General features: G+C 47.4%; 1 protein-coding gene across 1 annotated transcript in view; it reads left to right on the top strand.

Annotated features, from left to right (window-relative positions):
• The first annotated feature begins 1,000 nt into the window (after positions 1 to 1,000).
• Positions 1,001 to 22,632, top strand: part of LOC148435685 (uncharacterized) — a 132,403-nt gene continuing 110,771 nt past the window's right edge. Inside the window, exons 1-5 of the mRNA XM_088465643.1 lie at positions 1,001 to 1,081; positions 16,272 to 16,463; positions 16,588 to 16,666; positions 16,786 to 16,883; positions 16,991 to 17,336. Of these exons, the coding sequence (XP_088321769.1) occupies positions 1,004 to 1,081; positions 16,272 to 16,463; positions 16,588 to 16,666; positions 16,786 to 16,883; positions 16,991 to 17,336 (793 nt within the window). The 5' untranslated portion in view covers positions 1,001 to 1,003. The remainder of the gene's footprint in view (positions 1,082 to 16,271; positions 16,464 to 16,587; positions 16,667 to 16,785; positions 16,884 to 16,990; positions 17,337 to 22,632) is intronic.

The raw sequence follows: 22,632 nt of genomic DNA on the forward strand, positions 1-22,632 counted from the left end.
TCTGACCGGCTCCGCGTTATCTAGCCGCTGCTTGCACTGCTAAGGGGTGGTCTGGTGCACAAACGGACCACCCCTTGGTTTCACAGCGCTCCGTCTAAAACAGCCACTGCCCGCAGAGGTTCACTCTGGCTGGAGCACAAGCTCCAGTAACTACGCTGCACCACCGCTGCCCCTCCTGACTAACGGAACCCCGAAGTGGCCGGCCTCTAGTGGGAGCAGCTGACAGCTTCCTGTTTGCGTGGAACGCAAATCCAGGAAGCGCGGCAGCTGGCACATAGTGCTTGGCCTGGGCCGGCAGCCGGCCTGGCAGGCAGTGTCAGCCGGCCCTGCAGGGGGGTGAATGGGACCGGCCCAGCGGGAACTTTCCCGGTGGCCCAATCTGCCCCTGTCTGTATGTATGAGGTATAATGCTGGACAGTGACTGTGGGTATGGGGGCTATATGTGCCGGACATGAGGATGTATAAGGTGTGCCCAGGACTGTATGTATGAGGTGTAATGCTGGGCAGTGACTGTGGGTATGGGGGGTATATGTGCTGTACATGGGGATGTATAATGTGTGCCCAGGACTGTATGTATGAGGTGTAATGCTGGGCAGTGACTGTGGGTATGGGGGGGTATATGTGCTGGGCATGAGGATGTATAAGGTGTGCCCAGGACTGTATGTATGAGGTGTAATGCTGGGCAGTGAGTGTGTGTATGGGCGTATATGTGCTGGGCATGAGGATGAATAATGTTCCCAGAAATATATGTATGATGGTGTAATGCTGGGCAGTAACTGTGGGTATAGGGCTATATGTGCTGGGCATGAGGCTATATACCATGTGCCCAGCACTATGACTGGGTTACAAGGGAAGGACATAATGGTCACTCATTATTTCATATTGTCAAAAGTGTACTCTGTGATATTTATTATAAATTTTGTTTTTATTCTTGGACACTTGAGCTTTAGTGAAAGTCACCTGAGGACTGATGTGTTCTGTATAAGTGACTGACTCACTGAAGATGGACAAGGACCGGAGTCACACAAGCGAGAAGTTATTACAACTCACCCTGGAGATAATCTATCTGCTGACTGGGGAGGTGAGGAGATCTGGGAGTGTCACAGTGATATCACTTATATCTATAGTAATAATACAGGGACATGACTGGGGAGGTGAGGGGATCTGGGAGTGTCACAGTGACATCACTTATATCTATAGTAATAATACAGGGACATGACTGGGGAGGTGAGGGGATCTGGGGGTGTCACAGTAACATCACTTATATTTATAGTAATAATACAGGGACATGACTGGGGAGGTGAGAGGATCTGGGAGTGTCACAGTGACATCACTTATATCTATAGTAATAATAAAGGGACATGACTGGGGAGGTGAGGGGATCTGGGAGTGTCACAGTGACATCACTTATATCTATAGTAATAATACAGGGACATGACTGGGGAGGTGAGGGGATCTGGCGGTGTCAAAGTGACATCACTTATATCTATAGTAATAATACAGGGACATGACTGGGGAGGTGAGGGGACCTGGGAGTGTCACAGTGACATCGGTTATATATAGTATTGATTCCTAATAGTCGCTAGTCGCTATTTAGCGCTGCAAGTCGCTAAAGAAAGAATTGCTTTCCAGTCTAATCGTGTGGTTCCAAAGCACAAAAAGTTATTTATTTAAAAAGGGGGTTACACGATGTAAGTTTAACAATTTAGAGTAAAAAGCAAGTAAATGAACTACAAGTACAGCCAATACATATGCCTGCGCACTGGTCCCAGTATACAGCCATCAATCCAGAAGTCTGTGGTTGCTTAGAAGATGTCTTTACACTGAGGTGAGGACACATCATATATACATTACAAGTTTCAGAGTTAACAAAGGGACAAATTGACAGGTTCTCATTGGTTCTTGCTTCTGGTCATTGGTCAGTTCATATGGTGTCATCAGGGGTATAGCTCAGCTCTCCAACAGTCTCTTTGTGTATCTTTCCCGCCGAAGAACTGGTTAAAACTAGCTACAACACTGCATACAAGTAATAACAATCTATGCAATAACTCCCTATCATCCATAACTAGCGGACGCATGATGCGATTTCCTTGCCGATAGAAACGGATGTCTGCAAATAAACAGGGATTTAGTATGATACCAAACATGACATGTCCACTATATTCTAAACCTTAGAACTCATTTAAGTACATATTACATCAGAATTATTAACATATAATACCTTTAATAACTTTGGTTATCAACTATAGTGTGTGGGAACCATTTTATACATATGCGTTCGCATATGTGCGTCTGTGCATTGAAATGGCAAATGTGCGTATGTATGTATGTGAATACGCATATGAGCGTCTATGTGTACATATGTGGATACACATACGAGCGTCTATGTGTATGTGTATGTATATGTGTTTGCGTTATGTGCATCAGTGTATGTGTGTTAAAAAGTGGGAGGCACATATAGAAACCGTTTAATTCCTACACAGTTCACCTGATTTGAATGTAATTAACCTCAAATTAAATCTGAAAGTCTGCAGTTAAATCACATCTTGTTTGTTTCATTTCAAAGCCATTGTGGTGGTGAATAGAGGCGAAAATATGAAAATTCTGTCAATGGCCCTCAGAGCCGTACGCTCTGAGCAGAGCGCACGCTCTGAATGAGGGCCGGCCTCCATGAAAATGGAGCGTCCTCCTGGACACTCGTATAGCTGTGGGTCACCACCCACAGGCTATACGAGCGTGCATTTTGATGGCCGCGATGGTCGTGACCATCGCGACCATCGAAACTGCGAGCTGGAGCCTGCGGTTGAGGTTTTCAACCGCAAGCTCCGGAGTGATTTTGGCTCTATCAGAGCAAAAATCACTCCCACTGACATCACTAGTGATGTCAGTGGGCCGGCTTCTGACGGGAGGCGTTCCCGTGGGAACGCCCCCGTCAGGGAGGCATGCCCCCGGCACGCCTACCAAAGGCGGCGTGCTGTCAATCAACATCGACAGCATGCCCCCTTTGATCAGACACAACGAGCGAAGGACTTTCCTTCGCTCGTCGTGTCTGGCGCATGCGCACGACGGAGCTCCCTCCGTCGTGCGCATGCTCAGTCCAGAACATCGACCCACTTGCGAGCGGACAGCCGCTCGCGAGTGGGTCTGAATCAGGCCCAATGTCCCAATATTTATGCACCTGACTGTATATCTATAGTAATAATACAGGGACATGACTGGGGAGGTTAGGGGATCTGGGAGTGTCACAGTGACATCACTTATATCTATAGTGATAATACAGGGACATGACTGGGGAGGTGAGGGGATCTGGGAGTGTTACTTTGTCTTCTTATCAAAAGAGCTGTAACCTAGCAGCAGGGAGCCACTCTCAGATATAGTATCAGTGCTTGAAGCCTCAAAATAGCTGGGATATTTCTTCTTCAGGGTCCATAGGCTCCACAGGGAGCCCTTGGGGTGTAGGTTTCATCTGGATCCTGGGCATCACGCAGTTAAAGCTTTTGCTCCCAGGGTGCACTGGTCCATCCTCCCTATACCCGCCCCCGAGCCAGAGGCACCTCAGTTATAGTTGGTGCCCGGCCGTAGTCGGGTCACTATTTATACTGGGATGCTGTTTTTATTTCATTGGTAGTTTTTTTCTTCTATCAGAGTGCACAGCAGCAGGCTGCCGCTCTGTCACCCCGCCGGCGCCCCGATGCCAGTACCAATCTTGGGATCTCTGCGGGATCCCGGGGTCTGTGCTAGCCGGGCCCAGCGGGACATCCCGGACTGCGGCTGGACGTACAGGGACCGGTAAGAGCAGGTCACCGCTTGCGGTGACCCGCATATTAAGCAGTCCTACCTCCGGTCTCAGGGGACAGACCGGAGGTGCTGGCTGTAGTAGCAGGCACACAATACCCTGCACTCCACTAGACCACCAGGGACTTGTAGTTGGTGAGGGAGCCAGTGTCCCGGGGGGTTAATTACCAGCCAGGGAGGCAGCCTTCCCTGTTTTAGCGGCTCCTCAGCTCAGCGCGCCTCCCCACTGCAGTCTGGCTTTGCTGAGCTGTTTCCTCCTGTGGCCACGCCTCCTCTGAGGTCTCCGGCAGCCATTTTCTTGAATGGTGAACTCGCAGATGTCTCAGGCCAGCGTGTGGTCCAGTCCCCCAGCATACCTCTCCCTTGGGTTAGTGTATGCAGCACTATAGCCTTCCCAGACACTGAATCTGGACAGTTGATTGTAGTGCCACATTGCAGTATACTTTCTGCATTGTATGTGACTTATGCTAGCGCTGCCTGTCTTTGTCTTTGTTTCCTTACTGTCAGCATATATCTATACATTTCCTCTAATTCTACCTTAATACAGGTGTAGTTAAGGTGGTTCTTTTAACTCGCATATATAAAAGATAATATTTGTGAGATCTGAAACATACTGTTGTGTGCTGCACTGTGCCATATTTAATCAAAGGGCTCCTGCAGCTTACCCAAGTGTCAGACAGGACCAGTGTGTCGCATACTTAGGCAGTGAGCTCCTGCAGCTTATCCATTCATTTGTCAGGACCAGTGTTTTTTCTCGGACTATTACCTTAACATACAGGTGTATTCAGGGGTTTTCCTGTACCTCACATTTATAGAACAAAGTATTTGTGATGTTTTGTCACATACGTTCGTTGCACTGTGCCATATTTGGGCTGTGTGCTCCTGCAGCTTACACAGGCATAAGACAGGACCAGTATATTGCTTCCTACTAGTATTCTACATACACTGTGGTAGCATTATACCCAGTGCCATATTGTGTGCCATTTACTCTGCAGCTATGTCTAGCAAAGACAGGAGTATCAACAGTCATCTGCCCCCATACTGCTATCAGGCAAGTTATGGGCTGCAGGCTTAAGTGAGGAGGATTTGATAGGGGATATATATATATATATATATCCCCAATCTCCATCCTGGGCTCCTTTGTTCAGGTACTGGCCACTATTACGGATCGCCTAGGGGATCCGGCTGTAATACACCCGACGGGTTTATCACAGCAGGTCGTAAAGCCCCTTTTGGGGTTGTCACATCAGGTTCAGGCGATACAGGTACTTCCTGTTCCCCCACCATGGGTAGACATACTCTCTAACTTGGTGCAGAGTCTGATGGCTACATCTAATGTCTTTCAAACTGTGTTGCCAGGTAGGAAAACTCTACCCAGTAAATCCTTTACACGTCCTGTGTTATCGTCACAGTCCACGCACAGATGCTGATCTCTCTAACCCTGACTCCCCTCCGGAGGAGGATGAGAGTCGGTCATTAATTGTTATTCCTGCCTTGGTGCGAGCTGTCAGATCCATCTTATTAATAGAAGATGACAAGCCAGCCTCTAAATCCAAGCACCCTCTGTTTAAACGACAGAAAGTAGCTTCAGCAGAATTCCCTCTATCGGATCATCTAGCTGAACTCATGACTGCAGCCTGGTAAGAGGTTTCATACTGACCTCATGTTACTCTTTTCCTTTGGCTCATTGTGCAATATGGGAAACACCCCCTGTGGTGGATTCACATGTTACGCCTTTAATTAAAAGCAGTACGTTGCCTATTCCTACAGTACTTCTTTGAAGGATCATACGGATAGGAAAGTAGAAGCTTGCCTGAAGTCGATATACTCTTTTTTTTTTTTTTCAGGGACTGTTGCCCATCCAACCATGGCTATTGAATGGGTGACTAAAGCTATAGAGAGCTAGGCTGACGCACTTCAAGACTCTTTTTCCCTCAGATGCTTCTAGAGATCAAATGTCTTTTGTTGCTCACATTCGAGATGCAGCTTCCTATTTTGAAAAAGCGACATTAGATGCCAGTCTCCTAGCCTCCAGAGTCTCGGCCGTGGCTGTGTCTGCCTGACGTACTCTGTGGCTACGCTCAAGGAGAGCTGCTGTGGATTCCAACAAAGACCTAGAAGGTTTACCCTACAATGGGGTGATCTTGTTGGGCACAGACCATGACAAGATTGTAACTACTTCTTCTAGGCCTAGGATAGCCTAAAGGTCAGTCCTTTCCTAGGCAGTCTGCTTCCATTAGAGCCACCAAACCCAGGACCAAGCAGACCCGACACACCAGACGCCTTGCTTCAAAGCCCGAGGATAAACCCTCAGCCTGGCAGGACTGGCCTCCCTCTGGGATATCCCAGAGTGGGAGGCTGACTTCTTCAGTTCGCCCAGTACTGGTGTCAAAACACCACAGATACTTGGGTAAGAGAAGTTGTCTCAAATGGGTACGCCCTCTCATTTCACAGATGGTCTGCCCACCAGTTTTTCTACACAGACCCTCATTCAGACCCGAACAAGGTCTTACAAATCCAGAAAGCCATGCAGTCCTTGCTGCTAGCAGGGATGATTGTGCAAGTCCCACTATCTCAGTGAGGGACTGGTTATTATTATTATTATTATACTCTTTCTGGTTCAGAAGCCGAATGGGTCTCATCGGCCTGTCCTCAACCTAAGGTGGCCAAAGTTCAGGATGGTAACCCTATGCTCCGTCATCCTAACTATGGAGCCTGGAGACTTTATAGTATTTCTGGATATTCAGGACGCGTATGTCACGGCTGCCGATACTTGAGACTCCTGGATGGAGGCAGGCCTACTAGGCACAATAAACTGGGTGGTTTTAGGAATGACCTTTTCATGAAATCTCAGTAGCACGGGATAAAAGTAAAATAGGATTTATTCACAGGAGAAATATAATAGCAACTTCTCACATAAAGTCTCAACAACACAGAGGTTCATATATGCAATAATAAGTATAGGAGAAAATCCCCAAATATATATATGCAGTCTTTAACACAGAAGAACTAATGTGGTAGGGAACCCCGAGTCCAGTATGAGGCTAACACCTCAGGATGGCATTGAGGACCTTTACCAGGCTTGAACCCTGTAGTGATGGAGATCCGGAGCAGAGCGAGCCCTGTAGAGTAATGTAGATCTGGGACAGGGCCGAGCCCTGTGATGTGGTGAAAGATGGAGCAAGATTGAGCCTTATGATGCAGTCCCCCGTGATGCGGAGAAGGTTGGAGCAGGGTTGAGCCCTGTGATGTGATGAGATTCCGGAACAGGGTTGAGCCCTGCGGCTTGACTAGGATCCGGAGCGGGGTTGAGCCCCGTGATGTGGAGAAGGTTGGAGCAGGGTTGAGCACTGTGATGCGATGAGATTCCGGAACGGGGTTGAGCCCTGCGGCGTATCTAGAATCCGGAGCGGGGTTGAGCCCCGTGATGCAGTGATGATAACTGTAATGGTGCAGTTGACAACTGTAACAAAGATGAGTTCAATGTCCACAGGAGCAGAAGACAACAGGCAAAGTAAATAGTGCAGCAAAGGATGAAACCACAGCAATGGAGCAGAAAGCAATACTTAGGCAATGGCAATGCTGAGCTCTGGTATCAGAAGTTTAACTGGAACACAAGCAGAAATTTAGCAAAGTCCACAGCAACCCACAGGCACAGCGGGGATCTGGCAGGAGTCCAAGAAAGACCTGAAAGTAACGTTGCACAGACACTGAGACACAGTTAGTAACAGACTTTATACTAGAGGTCTGTGATCCATAGGAAGTTCAAAACATGTGACCCAAATGGAATCAGGTTTGAAATAATGAGCAATCTAGGAATCCCACAACCTGACAACACCTTGGAAACATGATTAACTCTTTATCCCCTGTATGTGAAGAACGCCAGCAAGCAGGATAGCTCCTCCAACGACCACAAAGGAACTGTGGCAAAAGTAGTCTATCTTTACATACTGAAATAGTCGCAGTCCTGACAGTACCCCCCCCCCCTTTTTGGGTGGTCTCCAAACACCCACCAGGTTTTAAAGGGAATTTAGCATGAAAATTACGTATCGGCTTAGGAGCATGGACATCAGAGTCTTTAATCCATGATCTCTCCTCCGGGCCATAACCCTTCCAGTCTACAAGATTTTGCAATTGATTTTGATGCTTACGTGAATCCAGAATCTTATCCATCTCAAACTCCACACCTCGAGCAGTTGTTATGGGAGGTACTTGAGGCAAGCGGTCATGAAATCAATTAAGAATCAATGGTCTAAGCAAGGAGACATGAAAGGAGTTAGGTACATGCATAGTTGGAGGTAACTGTAACTTACATGCCACTGGGTTGATGATTTGTATAATACGAAAAGGACCAATATACCGGGGAGCAAACTTCATAGTAGGTACTTTAAGTCGAAGATTTCTAGTAGACAACCAGACACGATCCCCAACAGAATATTTAAGAACAGCCGAACGTTTTCTATCAGCAAAAACTTTATAATTATGAGAGGCTTTCCTAAGACACTTATGTACCAGTCTCCAAATTCCAGAAAAATGTTGGAGGGTAGCTTTAGCTGCTGGGACGTCCACTGTAGGAATTGATTGAAGCTCAGGAACTCGAGGGTGTCGATCAGTGTTGGCAAAAAAAGGACATACACCTGTAGCAGACGAATAATGAAAGTTATGAGCAAACTCAGCCCAAGGCAAAAAATCCATCCAATCATCTTGGAAAGAAGAAATATATGTTCTCAAAAAGGTCTCCAACTCCTGGTTCACTCTTTCGGTTTGTCCATTTGACTGAGGGTGATATGCAGAAGAAAACTAATTTAATTTGCATTGATGAACATAAAGCCCTCCAAAACCGAGCCGCAAACTGGACACCCCGATCAGACACTATCTCAGAAGGAAGTCCATGAAGACTAAATATCTCTTTGATAAATATTTGTGCTAATTTAGGGGCTGATGGAATTCGAGCCAAGGACAAAAATGAGCCATCTAGGTAAAATGATCCACCAATACCCAAATAACCGTATACCCCCTAGACTCGGGAAGATCTGTAATAAAATCCATGGAAAGATGGGTCCACGGTTGGGTGGGAATGGGTAGTGGATGGAGAGGACCAACAGGAGACTGCCGGGAGGACTTATGTTGTACACACTTGGAACAAGAACGTATAAACTCTTGGACATCTTTTTTTCATACAAGACCACCAATAGGAGCGTTGCAAAAATGAGTACATTTTATGAACCCCTGGATGTCCACAGAAACGAGAATTATGAGCCCAGGAAAGAAGTTTACCTTGTAACTCAGGTGCCACAAATATCTTCCCAGGAGGAGGATCAGGAGAGATGGAAATTGAAGAAAAGGCCAGAGGGTTTATTATAGGCTACCTTTGATCCTCATTTTGTTCTTTCTCTTCCAACATTGAGCGTGAGAGAGCATCTGCCTTTTTATTCAATGAAACTAGACGATACCTGAGGACAAAATCAAAACGAGAAAAGAAGAGTGCCCAACGAGCCTGTCGTGGGTTCAGACAATGGGCAGTCTTCAAATACAACAAATTTTTATGGTCTGTAAAAATAGTAACAGGATGCTTTACGCCTTCTAATAAATATCTTCATTCCTCCAAAGCTAACTTAATAGCTAACAGTTCTTGGTCCCTGATGGAGTAATTACTCTCAGCACTAGAAAACTTTCGTGAAAAAAATCCACAAGACACTGTTCACCCATCTGCAGCCACTTGAGACAAAATAGCCCCAACTCCATAAGTGGAAGCATCCACTTCTAGCATAAATGGTTTCTCAACATCAGGTTGAACTAGAATGGGGGCCGCAGAAAATGCATCTTTAAGAGTCTGAAAGGCATCCAATGCCTCTGGGGACCATACTTTGGGATTAGCCCCTTTTTTTTGTCATAGCAGTAATTGGGGCTACAATCATTGAAAATGCTTTGATAAACTTTCTGTAATAATTGGCAAAGCCTAAAAATCTCTGAATAGACCTTAACGATGTGGGCAAAACCCAATCTTGAATAGCCTATAACTTCTCAGGGTCCATCTGAAGCCCGGAACCGGAGATGATATACCCCAAATAGGGTATAACTGGAACTTCAAAAACACACTTGGAGATCTTGCCATAAAGCTTATTAGCTCGAAGACGACTTAATATTTCTTTAACATGGGTACAATGATCAGAAAGATTCCTGGAAAAAAAATCAAAATATCATCAAGATAAACAATAACAAACTGATAAAGTATATCTCTGAAAATTTCATTCACAAACTCCTGGAACACACCGCAGGAGCATTACATAAACCAAAAGGCATGACAAGGTTCTCATAACTGCCATCTCGCATATTAAACGCAGTTTTCCACTCATCACCCTCTTTAACTCTGATCAAGTTATAAGCTCCCCTTAGATCAATTTTAGTAAACAGTCGAGAACCCTTAACTCTGTCAAACAATTCTGTAATGAGAGGCAAAGGATATTTGTTTTTTACTGTGATCTCATTTAGACCTCTAAAGTCGATACATGGACGAAGACCACCATCTTTTCTTCTTTACAAAAAAGAAGCCCGCTCCAGCGGGAGATAAAGAAGGCCTGATAAACCCCTTTCGTAGGTTATCTTGCACATATGCCGACATGGCTTGAGTCTCAAGAACAGAGAGAGGGTATACTCGACCTTTGGGTGGCATTTTACCAGGAATTAGTTCAATAGGACAATCCCAGGGATGATGTGGTGGAAGTTCATCTGCCGCCTGCTCAGAAAAGACATCAGAAAATTCATGATAAGGCTGTGGGAGAGAAGTTGGAACATCTACTTTCACTTCAGCCAATCGTACCACATGAATCAAACAATTTAATTTGCATTTGGGACTCCAAGAAAGAATTTGAGAACAAGTCCAATCAATATGAGGGTTATGAAGAGTTAACTATGGTAAACCAAGAACTATATCATACATAGAAATAGGTAATACCAAAAACTAAACTTTCTTCATGCAAAGCTCCTACCCTCAACTTCATAGACTTTGTTTGATGCGTAACATATCCATTAGAAATTCTAGTCCCATTTACTGCAGAAAGGTAAAGAGAACGGGTTAATCTGACAACAGGAATTTTCAACTATTGAACCAAAGACAATGAAATAAAATTGCCAGCTGCTCCAGAATCTAGCAATGCAGAAAACTCTTGATACGAAGTACCAAAATCAGGAATGCTCACAGAAATTAAATAATCCTTTTTGGGGGAAACTTTAGAAAGTACCCCTAGTTTGACTTCCCCTCCATCAACTAGGGACGACCGTTTCCCGGCCTTATTGGACATTTAGCCAAAAAATTTTCTGAGGATGCACAATACAAGCACAAATTAGAACGCCTCCTACGTTGCTTCTCCACTTCAGACAATTCAGCTTTATTAGTTTGCATAGGCTCATCAGATGTACCATGAACAGAGCGAGACTGGGGAAGAGAACTTTTAGAACACTCAGTCCGACTCCTATGAACTCTTCGTTCTCGCATACGCAGATCAATTTTAATAGTCAATTAAATTAACTCATCCAAATTCTCAGGAAGATCCCGAGTCACCAACTCATCTTTAAGGGGTCTATTTACTAAGCCGTGTTAGGAGACAGAGTGAAAAGTGATAAGTCTGTGATAAGGTGCCAGCCAATCAGCTCCCAACTGTCATTTTTCAAACACAGCCTGTGAGATGACAGTTGGGAGCTGATTGGCAGGCACCTTATCACAGACTTATCACTTTTCACTCTGTCTCATAACACTGCTTAGTAACTAGACCCCTAAGTCTCTCAGAGAGACCATTCCAATATGCTGCTCTTAATGCCTCATTGTTCCACTTAAGTTCTGCGGCTATAACGAACCACATACTGACCAACTGGAGCTGTTCCCTGCCGTACTCGTAAAATGTCCACAGACGCGGCCACTGATCTTCCAGGTTCATCAAATGTCCTTTTAAAAGTAGAAACAAAAGCTTTGTAATTAGACATTAAGGCATCATTTCTCTCCCATAAAGGAGAGGCCCATTCAAGAGCAGACAATAATGACATAATATAAGCCACTTTAACACGAGGGGTGGTAAAACTTTGAGGTAATAATTCAAAATGGATCTCACATTGGTTGAGAAATCCTCTACAGGTTTTTGGATTACCATCATAAGAGGTAGGAGTCGGTAAACGTAGATGAGAGGCAGAAGCCCCTGATGTACTTGCAACAGGAATCTTAAGTTTATCAAGACGTGTGGAAAGATCCTGTAAACATTGCAAAACTTGAACTCGAGTGTTTTCCTGTACTTCCAAACGGGGCGGTCAAGCCCTGAAGCACCTGTACCCCAGTAGCCTGTTCCAGATGCGGATTCTTTTTTAGGTCTGTGCAGACTGTCACGGCTGCCGACACTTGAGACTCCTGGAAGTAGGCAGGCCTACTAGGCACAATAAACTGGGGTGGTTTTAGGAATGACCTTTTCATGAAATCTCAGTAGGATGGGATAAAAGTAAAATAGGATTTATTCACAGGAGAAATATAATAGCAACTTCTTACATAAAGTCTCAACACAGAGGTTCACATATGCAATAATAAGTATAGGAGAAAATCCCCAAATATATATATGTAGTCTTTAACACAGAAGATCTAATGTGGTAGGGAACCCCGAGTCCAGTATGAGGCTAACACCTCAGGATGGCATTGAGAACCTTTGCCATGGTTGAACCCTGTAGTGATGGAGATCCGGAGCAGAGCGTGCCCTGTCGAGTAATGTAGATCCGGGACAGGGCCGAGCCCTGTGATGTGGTGAAAGACGGAGCAAGATTGAGCCTCGTGATGCAGTGAGGTCAGAGCAGGGTTAAACCCTGTAATGCGGTGAGATTCCGGAATAGGGTTGAGCCTTGCGGCATGACTAGGATCCGGAGCGGGGTTGAGTCCTGTGATGCGGAGAAGGTTGGAGCAGGGTTGAGCCCTGTGGTGCGATGAGATTCCGGAACAGGGTTGAGCCCTGCAGCGTAACTAGAATCCGGAGCGGGGTTGAGCCCCGTGATGCGGTGATGATAACTGTAACGGTGCAGTTGACAACTGTAACAAAGATGAGTTCAATGTCCACAGGAGCTGAAGACAACAGGCAACGTAAATAGTGCAGCAATGGATGAAACCACAGCAATGGAGCAGAAAGCAATACTTAGGCAATGGCAATGCTGAGCTCTGTAGTGCGGCTGGTAACTGGCATCAGAAGTTTAACTGGAACACAAGCAGAAATATAGCAAAGTCCACAACAACCCACAGGCACAGCGGGGATTTGGCAGGAGTCCAAGAAAGACCTGAAAGTAACGTTGCACAGACACTGAGACACAGTTAGTAACAGACTTTATACTAGAGGTCTGTGGGCCTGATTCAGACCTGGACACTATTAGCGGACGCTCGTTCTTAAAAAGGAGCCGGATATTAAAATTCAGCACTCGCTCTTTGCGGTGTGTTGACGCCTCTATGTCTGAGCGAGCGTCCGAAAAATGCGCTCGCTATTTTGTAAAGACGCCCTTTTGCCGTTCGCATCACACGTCATCTCCGTTATTTATTAGATTAATCGGGAACATCGAAAGGCATCTGAACTGCTCGCAGTGCTTGTGGTAGGATTTACTTCCTGCTATCACTGCGAGCAGTTCAGGCTACAAGACAACCAAGTGACGTGGTCGATGACGCTCCTTTACTAATTATGTACTCCCATTAAACGCTGTTTTGACCGTTAGGCACGCCTGCGTTCGGATATCCACTCCCCCGTTTTCAAGCACCTTCCCCTGTTACCACCCACAAACGGTACATTCTGTCAATCAGATTAGCAGCCCCTCGTTGTTTTATGAGCGCACGATTTCCGACCGCAATGACTGGTTTGCGCATGCGCAGTTGTGCGAACATCGCTCAGAGCAAACGAGCGGCCGCTTACGAGCGGCTCTGAATCAGGCCCTGTGATCCATAGGAAGTTCAAAACGTGACGCAAATGTAATCAGGTTTGAAATAATGAGCTATCTAGGAATCCCACAACCTGACAACACCTGGGAAACAGATGATCACTTTAACTCTCTATCCCCTGTATGTGAAGAACGCCAGCAAGCAGGATAGCTCCTCCAATGACCACAAAGGAACTTTGGCAAAAGTAGTCTATCTTTACGTACTGAAATAGTCGCAGTCCTGACAGCATACCTACAGTTACCTATAGTATCCTCACATCAGCGATATCTCCAAGGGCCGCCCCTTTTGGTTCCCGGACTGGGTTATCCTAGCAATGGATGCCAGTCTCCCTGGTTGGGATGCAGTGACCGGTCCGCGCTCCTTTCAGGACTGTTGGACATCGGTCGACTCAACCCTGCCAATCAGCATATTGGAACTTTGAGCTGTCTACAGGGCCCTCAACCTGGCCCAGCACATACTTCACGGAAAACCTGTAGAGGTTCAGTCCGGCATTGCCACAAAAGTGGCTTACATCGACCATCAAGGAGGCACTCGAAGTCGATCAGCAATGACAGAAGTGCTATGCATTCTGACATGGGCCGAGGGTCACCTCCCAGCCATCTCTGCAGTGTACTTCCGGGAGCTCTCAATTGATAAGCAGACTTCCTCAGCCGTCATGACCTGCATCCTGGGGAATGGTTGCTTCTCCAAGAGTTGTTTCAACTCCTAGTGCACAGATGGGGCCTATCAGAGGTGGACCTCATGGCCTCCCGACACAATCACAAACTGCTAGTGTACGGGTCCAGAACATGAGATGCCGAGGCGACCTTTGTAGACGCACCAGTGAAGTGGACCTTCCAGTTTGCGTACCTATTCCCTCCAGTCCCCCTTTTTCCTCGAGTTCTTTGGAAGTTCAAACAAGATGCAGGCACTGTCCTGCTAGTGACTCCAGCTTGGCCCAGACGTCACTGGTATTTAGATCTTCGGAGTCTCTCCATCTACCCTCCGTTCTTGCTGTCTCAAGGTCCTTGCCTTCACCCGGACCAGGGTCGTCTGTCTTTGACGGTGTGGCTCTTGTGTGTGGGGTACATATTTCCATAGTACCAGAAGCTACGATCCTCAAGTGTTTAGGATTTCCAGAGTCCTGGCCTTCCTTCAAGCTGGATTGGACCTTGGACTTCGCCTTGCTTCACTGAAGGTGCCTGTCTCTGCTCTATCCATTTGGTCTCAGCGTAGTCTTGCTCCGCTACCGGATGTCCACACCTTCCTCCAGGGTGTCCTCCGGATTCAACCTCCCTTTGTCCCTCCAGTGGCTCATCCCCCCTTTCTGATATTTCACCTGGACAGGGCTGTGCTTTGCACTCGCCCTGAGTTTCTTCTTAAGGTGGTTTCTCATTTCCATATAAATCAGGAAATGATAGTACCGGCCTTTCATTTACCAGACCTCTTGGCTGGTGAGGCCTCATTGGAGGTGGTCCGCGCTCTCAGGATTTCTGTGGACAATACCAGTTCCCTTCGGAAATCGGACTCCCTTGTTTGTGCTCTGTGAATTTCACAAAAAGGGATGGCCAGCCAATAAACAAGCCAGATGGCTTCGTTTGACTATCTCAGAGGCTTACACGCAGGCAGGCCTGCCTGTTCCGGCTTCCGTTACTGCTCATTCTACTCGGTCTGTGGGCCCATTGTGGGTGTCTCGCCGCGGCACCTCGGCTGTTCAGCTTTGTAAGGCAGCCACATGGTCTTCTGTTCAGACCTTTCTAAGGTTCTATGCGTTTGATACCTTAGCCGCTCAGGATGCTTCCTTTGGGCGCTGGATTCTCCTCTCAGCGCAGAAGTGTCCCCACCCTTAAAGGACTGCTTTGGAACATTCCCAAGGTCTCCCTGTGGAGCCCATGGACCCTGAAGAATAAAATTAGAGTTATGGTAAGAACTTACTTTTGTTAACTCTTTCTTCGAAGTCCATAGGGTCCACAGGGCACCCACCCTGACACACCTGGCTTCATAAGGGCTATATTTCTGGTTACCTGTTTCCTGTCTACTTCTCTGTGAGAGTGTGATTCTTGTGTGTTCCAGTCTTCCTCTCTCTCTTATCCTCCTCTGGCCTTTGGCTACTTACCAACTGAGGTACCTCTGGCTCGGGGGCGGGGTATAGGGAGGATGGACTAGTGCATCCTGGGAGCAAAAGCTTTAACTGCGTGGTGCCTGGGATCCAGATCCAACCTACACCCCAAGGTCTCCCTGTAGACCCTATGGACTTCGAAGAAAGAGAGTTAACAAAGGTAAGTTCTTACCATAACACTCATTTTTCCATTGCTCACAGTGTGTTGTTTTTTGTCTAGCAATTATGCAAGGATGGCACTAGCTGTCTGAGGGAAAGGTTCTATGTACTCTTCAGTTTTATGTACCTTTCAAATGGTTCCTTACAGGATAGTGTTGTATTTGTAAAATTGGCCCATATTGTATATTATGCACAGTTAACTCAACAAAAAAATAGATTCCATATTTGATAAGTATAATATAGTTTATCATTTATGTCTCCAACAATACCCAGCATTACACAGTAGTGAAGAAGATATCTGGTGACTGTGAGACTCCCAGCAGCCGTCCCCGTGTGTCAGAAAGACTGAGCAGGACCCAGAGCCCCATCACGGCGCCTCCATCTCACTCACTGATACATGAGAGACACAATGACCAGAAGATCATGGAACTCACCAACAAGATCATTCAGCTGTTGACTTTAGAGGTGACTGCTGGGAATGGGACATTATATAGTAACACCAGGGGATGTGTCTGGGTGATGACTGTATCATTGTGTGTGTCAGGTTCCTATAAGGTGTCAGGATGTCACTGTCTATGTCTCCATGCAGGAGGGGGAGTTTATAAAGGAACACAGGGGTCTGTACAAGGATGTGATGATGAAGAATCACCGGCCCCTCACATCACTGGGTAAGAGGATACTGTCATTTATTGTACGGGGGAGAGCAGGTATGAGGCCCCCCTATATACACACATCACCATATAATCACATATATACAATGTATTCAGTCACTGTGTGTTTCCTACAGACGGACTCAGTAACAGAAATACCCTAGAGAGATGTCCCTGTCCTCTTTATTCCCTGGACTGTACAGAGGAGAACAACAGGATCCCACAGGAGCATCAGGTAGATGGGCTGTAGAGAATCTGTTTGTGTATTACACTGTATAATCTCAATTAATAATGTTGGACATTATTCAAGTGTTTTTTTTTATATTTCTATGTGTTATATAGAGTGGAGATGTAACTAATATTAAGATAGAAGCTACAGAGGGAGAAGCAGATACGTATGTGACTGATAAGGCAGAAGATATAGTTGGAGAAGAAGAGACCTATGTGACTGATATGAAGGCAGAAGATATAGAGGGAGAAGAAGAGACGTATGTGACTGATATGAAGGCAGAAAATATAAAGGGAGAAGAAGAGACGTATGTGACTGATATGAAGGCAGAAGATATAGTTGGAGAAGAAGAGACGAATGTGACTGATATGAAGGCAGAAGATATAAAGGAAGAAGAGACGTATGTGAGGGGTGATCAGCTGTGTAAGGAGAAGAAAATCCCTACAGATATTAGCACAGGTGAGTAATAAATACTTATTACAGAAAATAATCACATATTCTCTTTGCTCAGTTATTACAACAATAGACTGTATTTCTACTTCAGGTTCCACAGGGGGTCCACAGGGTTGACCTTGGGGTATAGTTGGATCTGGATCCACAAGCACCACCCATTTAAAGCTTTAATGCTCCCAGGATGCACTGGGTCCATCCTCCTCTATACCCCGCCCCAGCCACAGGCACCTCTGTTTTAGTTGGTGCCCGGCCAGTGTCGGGTCACCCTAGCGGAGGGGGGCTTCTGGGCAGCCCCTAAGCTCAAATTTAGTGTATATTATTTTTGTTTTGGCACTTTTCAGAGCGGCAGGCATACCCTGCGAGACCACTGGACCACCAGGGAACAAGTGCCGGCAGCAGGAACCGGCGTCCCGGGGGTTAAAAGCTAGCCATGGGAGAGAGCCTTCCCTGTTTAGCGGCTCCTCCCCTCAGCTCAGCGCACCTTTCTCCTGTGTTCTGGTGACGCTGAGTTGCTTCCTCCTGCGGCCACTCCCCTTCCTGAGGTCTCCGGCGGCCATTTTTTCTTTGGTGGGCAGCGCAGATCTCTCCAGGCGGTGTGTGGTCAAATCCCCCTGTGTACCTCTCCCCTGCAAAAAGTTAGTGTACACAACACTATAGCCCTCCCAGACACTGAATCTGGGCGGTTGATTGTAGTGACAAAGTGCAGGCTGTTTAACTTTCTGCATTGTATGTGACTGTATATGCTGATTTCTAATTTACTGTCAGTCTATACCTATCCCTTTCCTTCTCCTCCAGCCCTGGCAGGTGTGTGTGGGAAGGGCTTTTCAAGGATCTCATTATATAAATTCAGGTATTTGTGAGGTCGGTCACATCACATACTGTTGTAAGCTACACGTTGCCATATTTGTGGACTTGTGTGCTGCATACTTGTGGGCGAGGCAAGAGCTTCCCGGTTGTATTGCTATATATCTTTGGGTATATATATCTATTGTTTAGCATGTCTGATGAGGAAGTTGAGCGCTCTGCGGCTCCCAATCTGCTCACCTGCAGACGCTGCGCTGCAGTGGGGAATGTGGAGGATTTATCGCAGGATGGTGTGTGTTTAAGATGTCGTCAGTTACCTGGTCCCTCTAATCCCCCAACTTCGGGACAGGATCCCCCTTGGGCGATATTTTCCCAGGTGCTGGTCTCCATCGCGGACCATCCAACGGTTCCGACTACCTTTCCCCATAGGAGGTTACCACAACCCGCCATCCCCCCTTCTCCGCGTGTACCGCAATTATTGCAGTCTCCCCCTGGGCCTCAGACAGTTCATCCATATGTGGGGTTCCCTATGCATGTTCAGTCTACTTCCAAGGTCTTCCGCAAGCTAACCCACCGTGGGTATATGTGTTCTCCAATTCTGTCCAGAGTTTGGCGGCCTCCTCTTCGGCTTTTCAAACCATGTTGTGTAGTGACAAGCCTCACAAGGCATCAAAACGCACTGTTCCGTCATCCCAGTCTGCGCAGTTATCAGACTCAGATGCGTCCTCGGATGAGGGCGAATTGCATGAGGATTCTGATTCAGATTCCCCTGCTCCGGAAGTGGAGACGAAGTCTACCATTAATGTGCCGGCATTGGTGTGGGCGGTACGGTCCATTCTGGATATAGAAGATGATGCTTCGGCCCCTAAGTCCAAATATCCCAATTTTAAATGGGCAAAAGTGACGTCGGCTGTTTTTCCTTTATCTGACCAACTGACTGATCATATGGCGGAGGCCTGGCAGTCACCTAGTAAGAGGTTCCAGCCGCAGAAACGTTTAAGCAGTAGTTATCCGTTTCCTGCTAGTCATTGCAAGAAGTGGGAACCATCGCCGGCGGTGGATTCTCACGTCACTCTCCTTATCAAGAGTGCTACCTTGCCAATGCCGTCCTAAAAGACCCCACAGACAGGAAAGTGGAGACTTGTTTGAAGTCCATTTATTCTCTCTCGGGGGCGGTGTCCCATCCGTCCATGGCCATCTCTTGGGTGGCAAAAGCCATTGAGAGCTGGGACAATGTACTGGAGGATACGCTTTCTGAGGAAGCTCCGGAAGTTCCGAGAGCTTTGGTTGGTCAGATGAGGGATGCCGCTTCTTGTATTGGGGAGGCATCTTTAGATGCCAGTCTTCTCACTTCTAGAGTGTCTGTGGCAGCGGTCTCTGCTCGCAGGTCTTTGTGGCTTCGTTCTTGGAGAGCGGATGCGGATTCCAAGAAAGGCCTAGAAGCCTTACACTTTAATGGGGAAATTTTGTTCGGTCCTGACCTGGACAAAATTGCAGATACCTTGGCAAAGTCTAAGTCGGCGTTTTTACCATCAGCTGCTGCGCCTTCTAAAGCTCGTACATCGTCCTTTCGGACTCAGGGTAATTCCAAGGGTCAATCCTTCCCAAGACAGTCATCAAGCAAGACTGCCCCTAAACCAAAGAAGCAGGCCTGGAGCACTAGACACCCTGCTTCCAAGCCCGAAATAAGCCTTTAGCCTGATGGGACGGGTCTCTCGCTGGTGTGGGGGGCCGACTTCGATTCGCCCAATGCTGGTGCAATACCACCACGGATTCTTGGGTACAAGAAGTGGTCTCCCAGGGGTTCTTCTGCATGAGCCTTTCCCAAGACAAGACCAAGGCATTGTTAATCCAGGAAACCATAGAGTCCTTGCTGAAAGCAGGGGTAGCTGTTCCCGTTCCGCCATCTCAACGAGGGATGGGTTACTACTATTCTCTATTTCTGGTTCCAGAACCCAATGGGTCTCATCGGCCCATTCTCAACCTGAAATCGTTGAACAAGTTCCTCAGAGTGCCTACTTTCAGGATGGAAACTTTGCGTTCCATCATTCTGGCTATGGAACCGGGGGATTATATGGTCTCCCTGGATATCCAGGACGCTTTCCTCCATGTTCCTATAGCCCCTTCACACCAGCAGTATCTGAGGTTTGCTATACAACATCTTCACTTCCAGTTTCAGGCCCTACCCTTTGGTCTTTCCAAGGCTCCGAGGGTGTTCACCAAAGTGATGGCGTTCATGGCTGCACATCTGCGCAGCCAGGGTATACGGCTTCTGCTGTATCTGGACGACCTATTGCTGCCCGGCTCTCCGGAGGTCCTTTTGCGACATCTACACCTGACTATCGCTTGTCTCCAAGCGCACGGGTGGCTGATAAACTGTAAGAAGTCCTCTCTCATTCCATTACATTATTAGGATGGTTCATTTGGGAGCCCTTCTAGACTCCCGTCAGCAGCTGATCTTCCTGACTCCGGAAAAGGTTGCCTCCCTACAAATGCGAGTGAGCAGTTGTCTAAAGAGTTCCCCGGTGTCGGTTCACTCGGCAATGAGAGTTCTGGGGTCCATGGTGTCGACATCCGACATGGTTGAGTATGCCCAATTTCATTCCAGGCCCCTGCAGGGGCTGATTCTATCCAAATGGAACTGGTTACCGCACCAAATCAGATGCTTCTGTTGTCTCTGGAGGTGCGCCTGTCGATGACCTGGTGGCTTCAGACGCCTCATCTCACCAAAGGCCGCCGCTTTTGGATTCCGTATTGGGTCCTGCTTACGATGGATGCCAGTCTCCGGGGTTGGGAGGCGGTGTCGGGTCCCCTTTCACTTCAGGGACGTTGGACAGCGGAAGAAGCGGTTCTTCCCATCAATATTCTGGAACTTCGGGCCGTGTACAGGGCCTTCCAGTTGTCCGGTCACGCTCTTCACGGAAGGGCAGTGCAAGTTCAGTCCGACAACACCACCACAGTGGCGTACATCAACCGTCAAGGAGGGACTCGCAGTCGAGCAGCAATGTCGGAGGTGTCACACATCCTGTCTTGGGCGGAGTGCCACCTTCAGGCCATCTCGGTCTTCATTCCAGGAGTTCTCAACTGGGAAGCGGACTTCCTCAGCCGTCACAACGTGCATCCCGGGGAATGGTCCCTTCATCCAGAGGTATTTCAACTGCTTGTGGACAAGTGGGGACTGCCGGAGGTGGACCTCATGGCCTCCCGTCACAATCACAAATTGCCCGTGTACGGTTCCAGGACAAGAGACGCCGGCGCAAGCCTGGTGGACGCGCTGTCAGTGAAATGGACATTTCACCTGGCGTATCTCTTCCCTCCGATACCCTTGCTGCCTCGTGTCCTTCGGAAATTCAAACGGGACGGCGGCACGCTTCTGCTGGTGGCACTGACTTGGCCCAGACGTCCCTGGTACTCCGATCTTTGGGGCCTATCCATAGAAGTTCAGTTTCTTCTGCCTCAACGTCAGGAGCTGTTGTCTCAGGGGCCCTGCCTTCACCCGGATTTGGGTCATCTGTCTTTGACGGCGTGGCTCTTGAGACATGCGTCTTGAGGGCCCAGGGTATATCCAGCTCAGTCATCATGCTACAGGCACGTAAGCCAGCTTCCGCCAGGATTTACCACAGGGTGTGGCATACTTATTTTCAATGGTGTGAGTCCAGAAACTACGATCTTCAAGCGTTTCGTGTTTCTAGGGTTTTAGCGGTCCTTCAGTCTGGATTGGACTTAGGTTTACGCCTCGCTTCATTGAAAGTTCATGTGTCTGCTCTTCTGTGTGGTTCCAGCGTAGAATCGCTACTCTGCCTGATGTCCGTACCTTTTTCCAAGGTGTCCTCAGGATTCAACCTCCCTTTGTTCCTCCAGTGGCTTCTTGGGATTTGGCAGTGGTGCTTCGGGCCTTGCAGGGTCCTCCATTTGAACCTCTGGAGTCAGTGGAACTCAAGTGGATGACACTTAAGACTTTTTCTCCTGGCAAGTGCTTCAGCCAGGAGAGTGTCAGAACTAGACGCACTTTCTTGCCGTTCGCCTTTTCTGATTTTTCACCAGGACAGGGCAGTTCTTCGCACCTCGCACCTGTCCGGGTTTTCTTCCTAAGGTAGTCTCCAAGTTCCACATTAATCAGGAAATAGTTGTGCCGGCATTTCCGTCACCTGATCTCTCGGCTGGTGAGACTTCCTTAGATGTTGTCCGTGCTCTCAAAGTTTATATTGATCGCACTAGTTCCATTCGCAAATCTAATTCTTTGTTCATCCTCTTTGGTTTTCACGAGGAGTTGGCCTGCTAACAAACAAAATTGGGCCTGTTGGCTTCTTTTGGTTATTTGTGAAGCGTATTCGCAAGAGGGTTTGCCTGTTCCAGCCTCTGTTAAGGCTCATTCCACTTGGTCGGTGGATCCTCGTGGGCTGCTGGTCAGGGCGCCTCAACTGTTCAACTGTGTAAGGCGGCCACCTGGCCTTCCATACAGACTTTTCTACGGTTCTATAAGTTTGACACCTTTGCC

This window comes from Taudactylus pleione, unplaced genomic scaffold (assembly GCF_031769625.1).
Source record: "Taudactylus pleione unplaced genomic scaffold, aTauple2 ptg002080l, whole genome shotgun sequence".
In the NCBI taxonomy this organism is placed as follows: Eukaryota; Metazoa; Chordata; class Amphibia; order Anura; family Myobatrachidae; genus Taudactylus; species Taudactylus pleione.